General features: G+C 38.7%; 1 protein-coding gene across 11 annotated transcripts in view; it reads right to left on the bottom strand.

Annotated features, from left to right (window-relative positions):
* The window catches only part of SUN1 (Sad1 and UNC84 domain containing 1), a 29,915-nt gene that overhangs the window by 2,014 nt on the left and 8,761 nt on the right, over window positions 1-19,140 (bottom strand). For 10 of the 11 annotated variants that reach the window (XM_063414497.1, XM_063414501.1, XM_063414494.1 and 7 more), the window contains 20 exons: window positions 15,043-15,234; window positions 14,520-14,710; window positions 13,429-13,455; window positions 13,146-13,337; window positions 11,354-11,476; window positions 10,288-10,371; window positions 9,870-9,980; window positions 8,369-8,467; window positions 7,622-7,715; window positions 7,448-7,506; window positions 6,125-6,270; window positions 5,751-5,975; window positions 5,151-5,237; window positions 4,732-4,775; window positions 3,714-3,849; window positions 2,911-3,165; window positions 2,297-2,381; window positions 1,774-1,889; window positions 1,118-1,285; window positions 203-295 (listed from right to left, as the gene is read on the bottom strand). In XM_063414497.1, the coding sequence (XP_063270567.1) occupies window positions 203-295; window positions 1,118-1,285; window positions 1,774-1,889; window positions 2,297-2,381; window positions 2,911-3,165; window positions 3,714-3,849; window positions 4,732-4,775; window positions 5,151-5,237; window positions 5,751-5,975; window positions 6,125-6,270; window positions 7,448-7,506; window positions 7,622-7,715; window positions 8,369-8,467; window positions 9,870-9,980; window positions 10,288-10,371; window positions 11,354-11,476; window positions 13,146-13,337; window positions 13,429-13,455; window positions 14,520-14,710; window positions 15,043-15,234 (2,527 nt within the window). The remainder of the gene's footprint in view (window positions 1-202; window positions 296-1,117; window positions 1,286-1,773; window positions 1,890-2,296; window positions 2,382-2,910; window positions 3,166-3,713; window positions 3,850-4,731; window positions 4,776-5,150; window positions 5,238-5,750; window positions 5,976-6,124; window positions 6,271-7,447; window positions 7,507-7,621; window positions 7,716-8,368; window positions 8,468-9,869; window positions 9,981-10,287; window positions 10,372-11,353; window positions 11,477-13,145; window positions 13,338-13,428; window positions 13,456-14,519; window positions 14,711-15,042; window positions 15,235-19,140) is intronic. The other variant, XM_063414500.1, reaches the window with a different exon arrangement.

Here is a 19,140-nt window from a genome sequence, read left to right as displayed (position 1 = left end):
TCTTCCTCCCCTCTCATCTATTTAGACCCCAGGTTTTGAGGCAGAGGTAGATACTTTTTACCTCAGCTTCTGCAGTGCCCAGATGAGAACAAGGCCATTTCCCTTCACTGCTCATTGCATACAAGCAATGAAAATAAAGTAAGCAAGTAGAAAATAAAAGTAACTTTCTCCTGACACTTTAAATCTTATAATCCAGATTTACCATCACTGGAAACATCTGCAGTGGTTCTCCATCTTGATCATAGACATACTCTCCTAGAAGCTTGCCTTCCTCTTGATATTCATCATCCAGACCCTGTAACAACAGGATGAAGATTTTTTTTTCCATCAAATTTCCAATCAAACCTAAACTAGAAGCATGTTCACACAGAGTATCAAGAGACAGCACTTGAAGGTCTATCAAGCCAGTATCAGAATGTTTCCCATATAATTTAAAGTTCAAGCACAGCTCTATTTCAGCTTCCTGCCCTGTAAATAGTTGTACTGTTTATGTGTTTTCATGGTCAAACCCTTTAATTTCCATGGCTAAAACCCTTATCACAGTGTACAATATAAACTGCTCAGAACAATAAGAGAACATCAAGGTTGAAGTCAAGATTCAGATGCTTGCAGGTGACTGTTTAAGCATTTAGAACAGCAGGACAAAAAATTCTCAAATATCGTAACTGCTCTCTGATACACCCTGTGGTCTGTTCTGTTCTGAAATCCTACACAAGCCTACACAACTGTGGTGCTGGGTAAAATGAATTTTAAAAAATTATTTAAGGCACATCACAGATAAGGTGCAGAGACAAAATGGGAGGGATAGTGGGTGGAGAGAGAAAGAATTGGGAGGGAGGATAAAACAAAGTGTATGAAAGAGCTAGATCAAATTAAAAACCATTATCTCCCTCCAAAATTGTTTACTACTGTAGGGAGCAAGAGTAAAGAAATAACTCAGCCAAAATAGGTTGCAAAACTTCTTATTCATAATTTCAAAGCTCATAAATAAAAGCAATGAGTGAAACAGTTTATCATCTTCTTAGCTGTCCTCCCTCAAGTTACTATTTTCCAAGGTATGGAACACAAATATTCTTTCTGGGTACAAACATCAACTTAAATTCAGAGACAGACTTACATATACTGAAAAATTCCTAGGAGCACTGGTGATATTTCCTGTTGGTGAAAGAGTTTTTGGTATGTGTTCCAATGTAAAGGCAGTTGGATAGATCTTCATGGACAGTCTCACCACAAGATAGCCCTGTGACCCTTTGAAAGCCCAGCAGTTTCCTGGATACATGTCCGGCTGCACAGGAGGAAGGTGGACAGAACAAAACGGGACACAACAATAAAAACAATATTACACTGTTTTCTAATTTATGTTTATTGTAATAAGAGTTGTAATGAACTCTGAGTTCTTAGGGACAGTCTTAAAGAGTAAGGGGCACAAATAATCTCCTTGGTGGGGCTCTTCAGGGAGACACCACACCCACCTGAGCTACTAGTGGTGTTTTGAAGCCCTACCTGGAGATTAGTTCTTAACAGGAGCCCTCCCAGCCCTCACACTTTGCACAGGTCCAGTGAACCACCCAAGCTTCCCACAAAGCTCAGTTTTGCTAGAGTAGGACTTAAGCTGTGTCCAGCCACTGCCAGAAGAATCCCACTCTTGGGAACACAGCTCAAAGTACCTGTGCCCTCAATATATTACAGAGATACACCCAGCACCCAAAGAGCCATCCAAACCACTCAACACAAAATAACATTGCTGCATCTGTTTACTTGGCCTTTAATTACCTGAATCACCACTCTTGGAGACTGAGAGAAGTACCACAGAGGAATTCCAAAGAGGCTAATTAATGCTGTCTTGGTCTCATAGGTTTCAGAACAGCGAGTACTCAGAATGCTGCCACCTCAAAAAAGATAGATCAGGTTAGCAGAAATAAGTCTTCAAGAGGAATGAGTAATTAAGGCAGAGATTTATATAAAGCTTAATGAATAAAGATTAAAGATATTGTTAAGATCTAATAATTTTCTGTGGATACAATGCTTCCATCACATACAATGTTATTTTAAGAACAGGTTAAAGGTTCTTCATTTCTTTCTCATCCAGTTGTAGACATGTTGAGAACTATTCTATTCCTGTCCATGTACACCTAGGCTGAGGTACAGGCCTGCAAACTCCATCACAGATTGCACTGATCTGATGGTCAGGAAATACACAAAAATGCTCTACTAACCTTTACTCTTCATTTTAATATTTCTAGTAAATACTACTAAAAGCATGAACAGTAAAAATGGTCTTTCCTCTACTATTTACCTCCAGATTCCAAGGCGAAATCCACCATCCCAGTCTTGTCTTGAGAGTAGAGTTTCAGTGCATTATTTACAATAATCTGTGCTTGCTAGAGGTGTACACATACAACAGAATGGAAGGGAAAATATTTTAATAAGATCAAGTGGTAAAGTAATTTATATCTACGTATCTGTGAAGTTGCAAGCATCTTTTTGAAATGCTGCACTTCATCACAAGTCTTTGAAAGCCTCTGTCAAGACAGATGCCACTTTTAATATATGGCTGTCTGTCTTAAAATACAAGTTCATATTACATCTTGACTGCTGTTTTTTTAAAAAATCTGCATTCCTTCTCCCCAAGACCCTGAGCTGGTTTTTTTTTGGTAGACTTGTTTCTAGGGAATTCAATTTTCAAGATAGCACACTTTGAAACAATGCAAATGTTCACAACAGGCAACAATCAATGCTGCAAGAATACACTCCATAAAGCATTTTCTGCAGTTCTCCTCATTTCAATTGATGTTCCTGACATCTCCTAAAATCATTAATGTTTATCTTGACAGTCATGCTCCACAAAATGCCCAGGAAAGAACTCTTTCCAGTTTTAGTTGAACTTTTGAGACCTTAAAACTCACTCACCGCTTCTGTGATTCCAGAAATCCCTGCATTAGTCACAGCATTTGTAACTACTTCAGATGTTACTTTTTGGTTTGTTACAGACATATGCAGAGTAATATTCTTGAGGATCTGCAACTCAAGATCCCGCAGCAAAGTCTGTAGATCACTTTTGCTCACAAAATTGGAGGTAAGCCACTGGAGAAGTGATTCAGGAAAGTCTTCTTGATGATCACCAAAAAGCATTAGCTTGACAGATTCTTTGACTTGGGCATCTACCTAGTAGAAGCCATTAATAATTATAATTATTAGTTTTTATAAATATATATATAAAAATATACAACAGGCACATAGCTAAACCATTATCACAAGTTATTATTTAAGTAAAAGTTGATAATCTTATATCAATATTGCTGTATTTTGTTGGCTACATTCCAGTCAGACCTTTTAAAAGGCTTCAAAAGAACTTAGGCAGGATTTTTTTAGAAGTAACTCTCAGATAACAAACCTAACTTGCTTTTGCATGAGGTTTTTTTCTGTATTTCCATGGGTTAGCAAAATACATCAACAAAGTACTGTACAGAGAACTGCTACTAGGTCATAACTTACAAGCAAACCCCAGCCACTGTAGAAAATAAGCAATAAACTCTTCTAGTAAAGTGTTATGCACTAATGGAAAAATTCACAGTAGCCTTACATACAACACTGCCATTCTTTAAGATTAACACTACCCCCATGTTACTGATTGCAGTGCATTTCAAGAAAGTTAGTGAACAAAACCAAATATCAAATTTTACTGGGACAATTAGAGAAGTTGCAGAACCTACTTTTTCTTGAATGACATCCATTTTCTCACAACTCGTCTTCACACTTTCCCCAGATAACAGCTCTGATTTCATATGAGCCAGCTCTAGTTCTAGCTTTTTAATTTTGGACATAAGGAGACTGTATTGATCATCATCTCTGACAAAAACAAGGAGTCAATCATTAGGAAAGAGTAGTTGGAATCATTCCATCAAATTCCAAAGGTGTGAGAATATACTTGTCTAATACAAAGTGCTCTCCTAGTTCCATTGTTCACCACAATACACACAGTGAACTTGCAGTTGTAACATATTGTTACTTAAGGCATCTTTAAAATTAAAGTATTCAAAGCAAAGTATTTTGAAGTAATGGAAAAAATCCATCAGTGATGACTTCAGATTATCACCAGGCTGACAAGTTAGTAACTGAAACATATCCAGATTTTGGGGAATTTAAGGGCTTCTGGCAAACCAGTCCAACTTTGTGTGAGTTTCAGGCTTAGTGAGTCTCAGGCTTGCTCACTCAAACCAGAGGCAGTGCTGAGTTACAAATAGCAGCTCATATATCACCAACCTAGATCAGTGTCCAGTGAATGCTATGGAGAAAGGTCTCAGCCATCATTCTAAAGCCATTTTACATTTAATTTTAAGTTAAATGGCAATTCAGCAAATAAGCCAAAAAACAAGAGACAAAAGCTACAACTGATACAGTTCAAGAATTTAAATATAAGGCCCATCAAAAGCAGTTACTGTATATTTCACTAAGTGATCTGAAGAAAAACTAATGCATTTATAAGAGGATAAGAAGTCCCTCATTCTTCTCCACTATATAAATAGTTTACTCTGATGAGAGTGTAGTTGTAGGGTTCTGGAGGAGGATCCTGTGCTAGTGTTCAGCATCACAGTTGAAATCCAGTACAAAGCAGAAATGTTCTTGATCTCAGTAGAACCTCTCAGGGTCAGTTAACTGACACAAGATAATGATCACTGTCAGTTGGTACCAGGAGTAAAAAAGCAGAATATATTTGAAAAGTGTTTATACCTCACTGATTTAGATTTGGCTAGGTCGAACTCCTTCTGGATGTCCTAAAAAATACAAAAATTAAGTTTTAACATCTACAAAGAAACTCAAGTGACAGAAAGAGGATAAAGAATGTTACATGAAAATAAATTTTAGCACCACCTGTATGGGACTGTGTTCACAATTGTGTTTGTGTCTCTGTACAACAAGGTTTCATTACAAATAGAATGTGCCCCAATAGTCAAGGGAATAATTTTTAAACTTTGGAATGAAACTGTCTACAAGAAGGGGGAGCAGAAACACAAACAAGTTTTGTGACTTAGGGAACTGTAATAGCCAGAGTAAAGGAAACTGCTGCTTGGAACAGCAAGTAAAAAAACTCAGTATGTTTTATCAACAGGTTACAATTAGAACAAGTCAGCAAAGCTCACTGCCAATACCTTGGATTCAGCTGAGAGTTTTCTAAGAAGGTCTTCCAGCGTCTGGATGCGCAACTCATGTTCTTTATGTAAAGCCAGGAAGTCAGTCTTAAAAAAACAGAGAAGAAAAAGAGGGTGTATTTTCTTTTGGAGTACAAATACCATAATTGATATCTTCTGCAAAGCGTAATTTTCACTCCATTCCGTGAATGGAATGAAAGTGATTTATCCTGCAGGTAGTGTGAGAAATTACAGAATCTGTAATAAATACAGAAGTCTGACTTAGCTGGAATAGGGGTTATATATAGAGAAGTTTACCACCAACCCCTGCTTTGTACTTTGTATAGTCCTTCCTATATTCTTCTTCATCTGTATGGAAACAGGATAAATCCACCAGCTTTTCAGCAAAGTAAGAATCTACTTTAGGCCACCTGTCTGGAATTAATCCTTTGTCAGCAATAACAAAGGAGGAAAAAATGCCCACAACTTCTTCCTGGCCGTTACAACCTATTGGTTATTTCTAGAGCAGAAAAAGGATCCTCCAGTCAAATTGCTCACAATCTGCATTAATAAAACAGAACACTTTAAATCAGTATCAGGAAACATCAATAACTGTCTTACCTTTTCTTCCAATTTCATATCTTGAATGTATTGACTCATCACATTTTTTATTAAATTCAATGTTTCGCTTCTGTCACTCATGGTGGCAACCTGATCTTGAAGATTCTGGAGCAGGCTCATCACTTTGAGATATTCTTTGTTTCGGTCATGGCATCTGTCAGACACGAAGGCCATTTGCTTTTCCAGCTCACTTATGCGACCAAAGTCAAAGATATTTATGGTGTCCTGAAGTATAAAGATGATGCTTTAATATATAAAAATCAACTTATCTACATTACTCTTGTGCAACAAGAGGTTATTGCAAAATATTGAGGACATAGGAGTTAAGGGTCTTAAAATATGTGCAAGTTCTTCCCTAGACTGTTCTCCCCTACCTTTGGAGGTTGCACAGAATGAAAAGAACCATCTTGTGGTTCAGGAACATGAACAGAATCATCTGTTCTCTGTATTCTGTCAATTCTTGTCCAGTTCAATGGAGGTAATAATGAAATGAAGCCATTAAGCCCCCAGAACCACAAACCTACAACAGAAACAAAAAGCAACATGTGTTCAACAGAATTCTCCCTTCTGACTGCTTGTATCTACAAATGGTCTTTTTCAGGACACAGCTACCTTCAGTTTGCAAGGCAGGTGCCAAACAGTGGACACTGCTCTGGTCTAAACGAAAATCATCATGAGTCAGCTTTAAAATTTTTAAATCAAGCACTCAAGAAAATTAGGGAATGTCCATCAGTCCCACTCACACAGTTGTGAGGCAGGCAACTTATATATATATATATATATCATGGTACAAGCCCAAACTCCAACTCATACGGTCCCCTGGCACCTTGGTCAAATCTGCTGATTAAAACAGGCCATGTTTTCTGAAGGCAGATGTAAATGCTGCTTTTTATCTCCATGGAAAATATGTTGCATTACACACTTACTACATATCACATTGCACAAGAGCTAATGAAAGTTGGAAGAAACTTAGGCTTCCGTGGAAATAAAACAGCATTTCACAAGATTGCTCTTATTTTTGCAATATCTTGCTGGGAAGTAGCAGCATTTTCTACACAGGGTAAATTCTTCCCTTGTTCACCCTTATACTAAGGACTTTGAATCTCCACTCTAAGTCTCCAAGAAGCTTCATCATCTCCACAAAATAGCTGCAAATTTTTAAGACTCACAAAGACATGAAACTGCTCTTCAGAAATGGGCCAGCACTTCTGGTAAATACTTCAGTTTGTTTCATTTCAAAGTTGGCAGCTGGCCTAGAACACTGTCTACAAACCACCCTAAAGTCAGCACTATCTTAAGCAACTAAAAAATGCTCTAGAGCAAAGGAAAGACTTTGGATGAGGTGGTAAAAACTGAACCACACTTCTATGGAGACTGACAAAGCAATCAGTACCTAGCCTACTCTTCCACTGCTACTGCTATGAAGGGAGGTAAAGAAAAAAGGACTTCAGTGCTTTTACTTCCTCAGCCACTCTTTCTAAAGAGCCTTATTTAATTAAATCAAAGATATTGCTTTCATGACAAGGGGAAAGCTTGCTCACTTGTCAGTACCCTGGAAGCTTGAATCACTGTCCTGTTCACAAACGAACTTGCTCTTTTTCAGTTTTGCATCTCCTTCATAAACCAACTCAAAATGCTATTTTGGAGCAGCTGTAGTACACACACTGATTTGTATTATAAGGGAACAATTGACATACCTAGTAGAAACAGGAGTGGGATAAGAAACAGTAACCACCTGTAGTTCTTTGGAAGGCATCTAGAGAAAGAGACAAAAGTTTACAAGAATGAACACATTTACCATAATTAATTGTTTTATATTATAACTGGGTAAATTACTTGTTCACAAAACAATCATTTCAAATGATACACACCTTCTTACAAGAAACACCTTGAGCAAAGACATCAGAGTAACAAGTTGATACCACCCAGTTCTAAGCAACCTGAACATGCCAGAAGCTGCCCTCCCTAGAAGACAAAAGGTGGGAAGTGTGAAATGTAATTACTGCAGCACATGTTCAAAGAAATCAAGCAGAGGGACATGCAGCAGTGGCCAAAAATGCTTTGCAGAGTGGAGAAATGCATGAATAAGGCAATGCATGCAGCTTATTGACATCTAGATATCACAAGTATGACAGCATTGTAACATCAGCTACTCAACAAGATCAACAGCCATGCAAAGAGGTGAAGTGCTCACTTGTTATGACAATGCTACTTCACTGGAAATTCTGTATTAATGTCTGAACACAAGTTATCACATACTGGAGACCTCAGTATGCTCCAGGAAACACACAGATTAGCAGCAGCAGTTTTTGGTAAGAGGAACACCAATATAGAAAATGACTGCCAAACCAAACACATCCCATTACTCTTGACACCCCATAGTCAGTGCTATTCACACACTCATTCCCTCATGACACAGTCTGCTTAGTCTCCTGTAATGCCTGTGAACAGAAACACACTCTCTCATTAAGCATATTTTGGTCAATAATGCAGCACATGCATTTCAAGACAAAAGCTACAGCACAAGCACAGCTGAATTAGTGTCAGCCCCTGCAGTCCCCTCGTTTGCCAAAGGGAACAGGCAATGCACACACACACACAGAGATCAGAATAGTGACCTGGAGAAAGAATGGCCAGCCAAAGTAGAGACAACACCTTCTGCGACACCAGCCATCCCGCCGCTCCCGCAGTTCGCAACACGTGAAGCATAAAGTAACCTGGATTATAACAAATTAACTCCTTGTGGTAACAGACACAAAGGAGCTGAGGGTTCTCTTCAGTACATGCAGTAAAACACTCTGGCCCCTGCCCATTACACGTTCTGCAGAATTTTAGACCATACCTTTCAGTAATTTCAAACTTGGTTCTTCACTACTTTAAAGCAAAGCAAGCCACTAATGAATATGAAGTCAAGTAAAGCCAAGACAGTTTAGAAACTGAATTCTCATGGACAGAGATAAATAGACTAAACACCACCTGTGCAGTTAGAATATCACTTTTCCAAAATCAACGTTTACATTTTGTAACGTGTTTATCTAACAATGCCATGCAAAGTGTAGCAGAGAATAGCAAGAGTACTACCACAAAAACAAGCTTTAAGCACATCATAACTTTGAAAGTATCTTATTTGTTCAAAATTATACATCAAGGTCATTATCTGGATTACTGTGCAGAAGCAAGAACAATTAAAATTTAAAATTCCAGTGATGTCTAAGAAATATTGATAAAGAAGAGAAAGTATTCCCATCTAAAAGTTACAAGCAGTAAATTTTCATTAAGATGAATGTTCCCAAGGATGTTCAGTAGGACAGTTTTGTATCTCTTAAAGAGAACAAAACTACCACCACCAATCCCCCATCCAATGCACTGTAATCAAATGCTGTAACTTAAAGCCTGCTGAGGCCAACAATTACTACGTCCAAGACTAGGACCAATCTTTCTACAGACCAAACTACACCATGTATGTTTAGAAAATAATCCTACATTTTTAGATTAGCAGATATGTCTGGGTTAATCTGAGGGATTATAGATATACCAACCCAATGTTTTGCAAATCATTTAGGTGACTGAAGTGTCTCAAATCATTTTCCTCTGCTGAATTAAGAGCACTCAACAGATCCTTGATGCCTCTGCCATTCAAGCTAGGGAACGCCCATCTCACAGGGTAGATTCTATCCCTATATAAGATTCCTGTAAAAATTGACTATCACTAGAACAAAAATAAAATGTTAAAACCCCTTTATTCAAATAATCTGCGCACCAGTATCTCATATCTTGCTTTAATTTGAAGTCAGCTTCTCAACCTAGCAAGCATACAGATCTCTCTGAAGTGCAATAAATTAACATTCTCATTTGTTCCTCCTAGCATATGAGGTGCGCATTACCCTACACCTTGTTTGCACTAATAGGTAAGCAGCCTGCCAAGCTTGTACAAAAGCCAAAATCAGAGCAAGAATTCGGACAGAAGAGGTGTTAAGGAAGTTAGTTGTCTAGGCACTTTACATTTTTACCCCACTTTGATAGGTGAAGAAAGGAAAAAACCCCAAACACAAAACATGTGTGATTAACATTGTGAGATTGCGATGCAAAATAAAAGCAAACAAAAATGTCCAAATCAACCTGCAGAAGAAAAGGTGTGCCAAATGGTCCTTGCTACCCTTTTAGCCCATGAGGACTGCATGTGGTCTGTGGTGTATATTTCAAGATGCTTCTTCCCTTTACAGTCATCACCTGTTGGTTGTGGTAACAGTTGATTAATGGGATAAAGCCAGGATCAAGTCAAGACTCTTACAAGACAACTTGAACTAGTCTATCTCACATCATCAGTTATCAACCCAAAAACTGCTCAGCAAACTTCAGGGGATGGAAACTTGCTGGGGGAAATACTACAGGGGACTACCATCCCCCCCACATTTAAGCTGCAAACCGAATATTTACTTTGCAGCTTCCACAGTGTCAGGGGCTGCCTGATACTACTACTACAGCTACAACCTGGTGTAGAGCCCAGGACTGAGACCACATTGATCCCCATACTTACATATTGATTCCTCATTCACACCAAGATGACGATCTTCTCTGTAGAACTCCTTGACATTCATGCTGCCACAGTAGTCTGAGTGAGCTGCAACACATCCAAAAAGCACATATGGATTCCAGCTCTCAAGTTCAAAGCCTTTCATATGCACAGATTTTAGCTAAACTGGGCTTGGTTCACTATTAAAGTCAGATTACTCAAAGAAAACCTGAAAAATGCTAAGGAAGAAGCCCACTCTGTGTAATCTTGTTCTTTCTTCTTTAAATGTCAGGGGGCCTCTTAGTTAAAAAAAATCCTTCTGCTTCTTTTCAGAAAGCAAAGTTTGCAAAAAAAAAAAACCACCCCAAAAACCCAGAAACAACCCAACCAACCCTCATCAAATAAATCCCTGTTCCCAACATTCCATCAAATGGGTCAGCCATTCATTACATATTTGTGTTGATTTTAACGAACTTGTTACAAGGAGGAGAAGAAAGCATTAGCAAGTATAAGGCTTTGAGCAGAGAGAAAGAGGAGAGCAAAGTTCTACTCACATGCAAAAATCAGTTACCTTCTGCCTATGGCAATTTAACTTCACTTGCAGAGCAGGTATTATAGAAGAGAAAGCACCAAAGAAGAAGTGAATGTTTTCAGGGAAAACAAGAGGTGCTCTAAAGCAGTGCAGAGTGATGACAGCAGTTTGAGTTTTGCAAGATAGATCTGAACAAGCTATAAGTGCACAGGAGGTTTGAGGGTGATAAGAGAGACCTAAAGATACTGAAAAATTAGAATTTGACACTACTACCACAGTTTTTAAAAATTAAGTTTCTCAATTCAAAAATTACTCTCTATCACTTTCTAGTAAATCAACATGTGGATCTCATATAAAGGAAACTTGTTTCAAAACAGAGGAAAGGAATGAAAAGTGTAGCACAGGTGAGGTAATACTAAAAACTGAGAAAGACAGGAGCCAGCCAAAAGACTACAGAAGAAGAACACCATAGGGCCAAAGATGAAATCCATAAGAAAATAACCCAAATATGCACACTCTGTCTTGTTTGCAGACCCAGGAAGACAACTGAAAAAGTACCTTTATATTCATAACCAAGCTTCAGCAAAACCATTTGAAATAGCTGCACTAATAGTGATGCAAAAGATGCTGCAGTATTTTTGACCAATCGTAGAATCTTACTCATGTAGAAATATGTTCCTCCTATTGAAAAAAACAGTGTGAATACAAATTACTCATCCATAGAAATATGTACTTCTGTTCTCTGGTCACCATTAGCTTGTGTAGGAGTGAGGACAAAGCAGAGAAAGCCTTCATTTAGCCAAGAGTATGAAACTTCAGAAAGGGTTGTTTGAAAAGTCTGCATGTATTAGACATTGCATCTAAGCTTTTGTAAGAACTGCACACCCTGGATAATGACTTCAAGGCAAAATATATAACTTCAGCAAGAACAGCTTTGCTTAGTGAGAATGCAGAACTCTAAAGAGCAATGAACTCCTTGCTTACAGAATTCAGGATCCCTCACTGATGTGAACTGCTGATCCTGATTTTGGGGTCACAGTTCCAAAGAGATACTACAGTGTTACTCTGAATTTGAAGCAATGAGAACTATTCACCATCTCCCTGCTGTTACATCAGAGGAAGTTCCTACAGTGGTCTGCCTGAAGTGCTAGAGACACACCCTTTTCCACAGCCAGAGGAACAAAGCCAAAATCCACCACTGCCACTGTCCTTGACTCAGCCACATCCCAAAAACCTGCCATGACTGTGTGTGCCTTTCCCCACCCACACTCCCCCAAAGTTTGACTCAAGCCTCAAGATTAAAACTCAAAGGAATGTACAAAGATGAGGAAAATTCTCTCGTGTGAATACAGTCTCAGGAGAACAGAAAGAGTTTTCATGCAGTGCCACTTTTAGTGCTCAAGTCAAAAGAATTCCATCCTGTGCTACACACTAACTTAAAAAGAAACACTTAAGTGTTTGAAGTCACATCATATAGCTCAAACTAACTAATTTCCTTTTCTTGTACTGAAAACAAACTTCATTCCAGACTAACAAATGTACAGAATTCCAAAACTGGCTCCTTTCTAATTCAAGGTCATTAAAGAAACAAATCCCTTGTGGTAACTGAGGACTACCAGCAGTCAAGAAACTCCAGGTGCAAGAAGCAGGCAGACACAGGCACTACAACGAGGAAAACAATCCACTGAATGGAGGTTGTCTTGGAAAGGCAGAATCTTATTTACACAGACCCAATTTTTCACGCTTTTGGAATGCAGTCACTAGAGTGACTAATTGGAATCAGTTTTTCCCTTTGGAGTTCAATTTTTCATCTAGTTGAGGTTTAGCTTTTAGAAACACTATAAAAAGCTGCATGGTTAAAAGAGGAGAAAAAAAAAGGAAGCAGGAAGTAGAAAGCCATCTCAGAGATCCCCTTGATAACACAAGCACTGCAAAGTAACAATTTTGCTCAAACTTGTAAGTTCAAATCATGGAAGGGATAAAAAATTATAAATGAAAAGGCGCAGAAAGTTTGTATCTGAAAACCACGACCAAATATTTCATAGGCAGAGCCACACAGATCTGATGTCAGATTAGAAGACTTACAATCAGTGCTGGCTAGCCAAATAATTTTATAACTTAAGATACCAGAGCATTTTAACTTTGTAATTGTTTTAATCCTATAGTAATACTGAAAATCAGTAGATTATTATATATCAGAATCTGACAAGTACATAAAATTTCAACTGATACAGCAGAAAGTATTTCATATAAGCTGATCTCTAGAATTCAGTTATTGGCAAGTTTATCGGGGTAGGACAGGTGCTTAAATAACACTACACAGAAATGAAACCCAAGAGAAATAACTTACTAGCTGCATGTTTCTGGCTCCTGTCCCTAGTGTAGATCCTGGAGGATGGCACGTGGGAAGGTGAGTAGGCAGTGAGCACCTCCTTCCTCTCTGACAGCATGCTGCAGTCGCTGCACGTGTAGCCGTTCAGTGTGGGCTGCAGCTCTGCTGCTGCGACGCCCCCATTCCCCTGCAGCAGCGAGGTGTCAGTGCCTGGAAACAGAGCACAGCACCCAGCACACCCCTGTCAGCACCGTGCCTGTCACACAGAAACCAAGGGGAAGGGAAAGCAAGGAGCAGTTACCTTTGGGGTCACCTTCTTCATCAAGGCCTGCAAACAAAAAAAAAATAGAAATTGGTCCCAAAGACAACAAAGACCTGAATTGAATTACAATATCTGACATAAACTCAAGTCCCACTAATTATAAGACTTCAAATTAAGTCTCTTTGTGGTTAGCATTTAACATATTTTGCAGCCCATCAGAGAAACATCTATCCAGACCTTACTGCAGTAGGGTTACAGTTGTGACAATCATCCCACCACAGAAGGGGCAGACAAAGTAGCTTGAATGCCAACTGCACCTTGACTTAGTTACCACGAGACCTTAAAGAATCTAATTACAAGCTTACAATGCTTTTGCTATTTGGTAACTACTTTGATACTAATGTATTTAAAATTCTGATTTAATAGACATGTTATCTAAAATTCAGAATGGGTTCTACGAAGATTGACACAATTCTTCTGGTTAGGACTCTGGGAAGGTCACAAGTATTCTGACTGGAAACAAAAAGTCTGAATTGGGAGATATAACAAATTGCTGACCTGGTTCCACACAATACTTCACGTAGACAATACTTCCTTCATTGAAGAAAGAAGGTTCCAGAAAATACATTTTTATATAGTTAAAAAACCAAACCAGCCAGCCACACACAAAAACCTTTTTGGGAAATCCTGAAATGCCACTGATTTGAAACTTTCACATGAAGGCATTTAAAGAAGAAACACATTTCTGCCTATAAAAAAATAAGAAAATGCTTTTCCTCTGGCTTTTCAAAAACAAGTTACATGTTTACCATTCTATAAATACAGAACTCAATGCACCTTTTGAAGAAAGCAATGATAGGAGATAATTATGGCATTGCATCACAAAAGTGTTTATGTTTGCTGGCATATTAACTTGACTGTGCAATGTCATGACGTTAACCATGCCAGTAAATCAAATTTACACACTGGACCACGAATTTCCAATGAGCATTTTGGCAAGACCCCTGCAGAAGAAGTGCAACACATTTGGGGATAGGATGGACAACAGGTGGGGCAAAGATCATAAATTTATACACACCAAAGCAAACAGTTCTCACAGTCTGACAGAAGCAAGAGCAATGATTGCCTACCCCAGAAATGATCAACTTCTGTCTGCTCCTGAATCAGAGACTCATCCAGTATAGTGGATATCATTGATGTATCACTGGCATGGCTATTGAAACTGCTCTGGCTAAAAATAGATGAGCTGGAGAGATTTTTCCTTGGCACATGTCTTCCACTGCCAGACTGTTTGTTCATACTTCTGCGTTGCTTTACCACCCTAGGAAACAAAGGCAAGTAAGACACAGCACTAAAGACACAAATTTCTGTTACTCTCTCACTTCATTAATAAATTAATCAAGAGTCACTTCAACACTGATGTGACTAAACAGAACAAACAAGGTTTAAAAGGAAGTCCTCATCTTCAAGCACCTATAATTTGACAAACATTTTTGTAAAAAATTGCCACTGCAAACCACATACTGAACATCAATTTCAGAGTATGGCAGTAAACACCAAGAACAAAAAGTAAGATTTGCAGGTAACCTTTCTGCATGATTGTGTTCAAACAGTAAGACTCAGTATTCACTTGTAATGACTAAAAATGCTTACTTAGACTGATCCCTGAAGGACATGTTTCCAGCATAAGAGCTGTCATGAAGGGAATCACTCTGTGCATCGTCTGATTTACTGTATCCTCCAGCAGCCAACCGTAAACTACGCCGTGACATCCTGGGTGAATCAAACACTGGATCTATTTTGTTCTCTGTCTCAAAATCCAAAGCAGATGAAGAATAACTCGAACTGCAGTAAAATAAGAATAGTAAAGTTACTGGGGGAATTTTCAACCTGGTAACAAACATATTCTTCAAGCTAGTCCAGGTTTCCATTAAATGCAGCTCATTTGGGGTTATCTCCACAAGATACACCAAATAACCCAAATAATCTAGATATATGTAGATATTCAAGGTCCTCCTAAGCAATTCATATTATGAGTTCTACAATTGAAAACAAATCACAAAAAGAAACAACCACCATGGAAACCATGTGTGAAGTTTAGCCAGAGCAAACACTCATTCTTTTGGGACCAATTTGAGTGGAAGCCATTCATGGCACAGTTTCTTCATGCCTAGCAGCAAATTAAAAATGACACACTCCAAGTTGCAAGGCAAAGATTAATTTTCAGTCTAAGTTTATTTTTGTCAACTTTCTGTTTGCCAAGTCCTTGTTTTGAGAACTGAAGATCCGTATGCCACATTACCCTGAATTTCCATCTCTCCAAAAGTAGGAACTTCCTGCCTTTAAGATACTGAAAGACTTCCCTACTTCAGCTATTTCAGTTTAACTACTGTTACTTTTTTTTAAAAAAAAGTGGTTTAAAAGCATTTCTTAATTTAATGCAAACCATTAAAGCTATTTAACTCTGAACTAACAAAAAATGTTTAGACTTCAATGTGTTTTTCTCCACAGAGGAAAGTTTACACATAGATAACCTTCACAGGTTACCCCAGGAACTCCACATTTCAACATGTGAATCTATCAGAGCCTCCATGAATACTTGCAGTGAAGACAAAGCAGCAACACAAGGCAAATGCAAACAGATTTAGCTGAGGAGTCTGTAAGAAATACATTTACCAAACCATCAGTTTAGCCTAAAGCAGAGATCTCATACATACAACCAAAGGAAAGATGCAGTTATGTAAGTGAGCAGAGGCTGCTGGCACAGGGCACTGGGCAGCAAGTCAGGTCTAGAACTGCTCAGCCCTGTGACACACAGCATCCAAATGTTAAGTGCTCTAGGCCAGATTTCATAAGGACTCTGTCCCTTCTCAGGCCACAGGGACACACAAAGATGTGACAGCACTTCAGTACTCCTGGGGGTTTAGTTTGGTTTTTTCAAAGAGGTATGCAATAACATGGTAAGTATTGGATTGCTTCTGCATACAATTAACACCAGAAGGCCTTGAAGCTACACTTACAGTAATGATGTCATTCTGACAAGGGGGTGCTTTTCAGTTCAGTTTCTTCAATGCTCCTCAACACAAAGTAAAGTATGTAAGATGGGGCTGTCAGAGCACATCAGCTGCATTTCTTTTGGCTAAAAAACTAGCTCAGGCAACCCACAGCCAGAAAATACCTCATGGCTCCAGCCCATAGCACCAGACCAGAGTTTGTCCAAGGTAGCTGTTTCCACTGCCCAGAGGAGCACAGACTTGATGGCAGGGCTTTGGTTCCGTGTGCTGGATCTCCCTGGTCTGCCCTGATAACTCTGGCATGTGTAGTGTAACCCTGTACAAGGCAACTTAACAAACCCAGCATATATTACTAAATACACTAGGCTTGTTAATCCTTGCTTTCATTTGGCTGGAAGAAGGAGAATAAATAACCCATTTTCTCATGTACTTAACCAACTGTAGACTAAAGAGTTGAATTTTTACAGTTTTCAAAAATGCTAAGTATAGAAGACTCTGACGGATGTGTAGTGAAAATATGGGTTAAATGCGGCTCCTCCTGCTGGTATTCTGAAAGGGTCAGAGCCACAACAGTTTTCTGTTGAGTCCCTCCCTAAACAGTTGTTTCAGAACTCAGTTTTGCTATTTACATTTGCCACTAAGCATTTGCTTTTCCTCATCTTCACCCCACGTTTCTTACAGATACTCAATTCACAAGAACACAAAGTACACAGAACAAGCTGACAGCTGTGACCAGCCTCAATTTGTTTCTGTTTATGAACACTTGTTGTTACCAAGTATCTCAATGAACATTTATATGAATGTGGGTTGAATAAATAGCTTGAAGTTGGGCTCCACTATCTAAAAAAACCCAACAAATCATCATGGAATCTCTTTAACAAAAGGGGCTTGTCTCTCACTTACACAGGGTAATAATTCTCTTCCCATTATCTGCCTCTGGCAGCAGGGCAGTACCTAGAAGTCTCCCAACTTGCCATCTCACTTTCCATGCTTTGGAATGCAGCCTTTTTATTCTACAGAAAAGATTACAGTAAATAAAAATCTCCCCTGCCTTTCCTTTTGAGGGCCAGAAATGAACCTGTACACTGATGTCCTCCTATGCATTATGTACAGCTAACCAAGAAACACCTAAAGGTGGGATGCAATTAGCCTACATGCCTGGATAACCTCTGCAAACAGCTCCCGTGGCTGCTGGCAGAGCTGGTGGCTGAACACAATCTTACATTTCCAGCTTCTTGATACCTCCTTACCATGAGCTTCTACAGAATAAGAATATCCTAGACCTCAGTGAGTTACTCTTCAACTAAGTGGAATGAGAATGAGGTCTGCCAATTTTAGCATGCCTATAGCTTGTCTGACAGCCTTTAAGTGTCATTTATTTATAAATACTCCTTAGAATGAAATGGGCAGTGATGTTCTTGACTCTTCAGGATAATAGGCACATGCAATATATCTAGAGAACTACAACTGAACAGACATCTTCTAACATGGACAGACATATAGTCAATACAGAAACATTCACAGGTTTTCTAACCAGGGGGCATTACTTACATTAAGTGGCCAAGGACACTACCTTGAATTGTTCAGTTATTTTTTCAGTCAGTCCCAGAACATACTTAAAAACCTCAAAGGATTTTGTTCAATTACTGTGCAGAAAATTACATCCCAATTGAATGTTTTGACACAGAAGAAGAAAATCAAACCAAATTCTTATTGATTTAACCCATATTTCTGAAGAAGTGTTAAAGGCACCCAAACTGACAACACAATTCAAAAGATGATGGTGACTAAAAAGAAAGATCAGTCGTAAGAGGGGGGTGTAAATTACATGTTGACAGGTGGGCGAGATTCACAAGTTTGACTTACATTTGGAAGAGGATAAAGATTATTTAGGTATATCAGTTAAATGTTTTTCTGATTTGGGTTGGAGGAGCAGAAGCACAAAGTAGAAGCACTACAGCTATGAACACACAGTGATTCCAGTGAGTATTAATATAAGTTCTATTAATAAGTCATAGCCAACTCTATTAATAGCTTTGTGGTATCAACTTCACTGTACTGCTTTCTGCAGGGCTACATCCCAAGCCAATTTCTTAAAAGAAATGATTCTGTAAAGATTGAATTGTCAAAGGCAGAATAAACCAGATTAGAATATAAGCAAAACAAACACAGGTGAGGGGTAAGAAGGAACACATTTCAACATGAAAATATTTCTGATTAGCAATTCTCCCTTTCCTCAGAGTCTCCAAATATTGTTTGACCTCGAGTAGGAAGGGCTACAATAATAGATGAACTTCTGCACATCCACAGCAAGCAGAGGCACAGCAAGACTCTGTACAAAAGACTGTAGTTTACTCTCTTGACACCCTGAAAGCAGTGTCATGTCAGTGTACCAAGTAGTTTTCCCCCATTATTTTAATACTTGGGGCGGGGCTTCATACAATTTTAAAGAAAGACACTGCCAATCCTTCTTTTCTACATAAGGAAGAACTACAACGAATTCATTTCAACCTAGCTTAACTATACTGGCCTTCATTAATTCAGTTATTAAAATTCCTCTTACCCAGCTCTATGCATTTCTAAATACCCACACCTAATAGTTTAACATGGCAAAATGGCAGGCTGGAAAGTTTCAGGACATATAACCCCTTCACAATGTCTCAGTTTTGCAAAACACTCCTCACTTATGTAGCAAGACAAACACTTGGTTGTCCCATAAATAAACCCCACCAAAGTC

This window comes from Prinia subflava, chromosome 17, assembly GCF_021018805.1.
Source record: "Prinia subflava isolate CZ2003 ecotype Zambia chromosome 17, Cam_Psub_1.2, whole genome shotgun sequence".
NCBI lineage: Eukaryota > Metazoa > Chordata > Aves > Passeriformes > Cisticolidae > Prinia > Prinia subflava.
The sequence above is the reverse complement of the archived record's forward strand: the minus strand, read 5'-3'. Positions and strand labels throughout refer to the sequence as shown.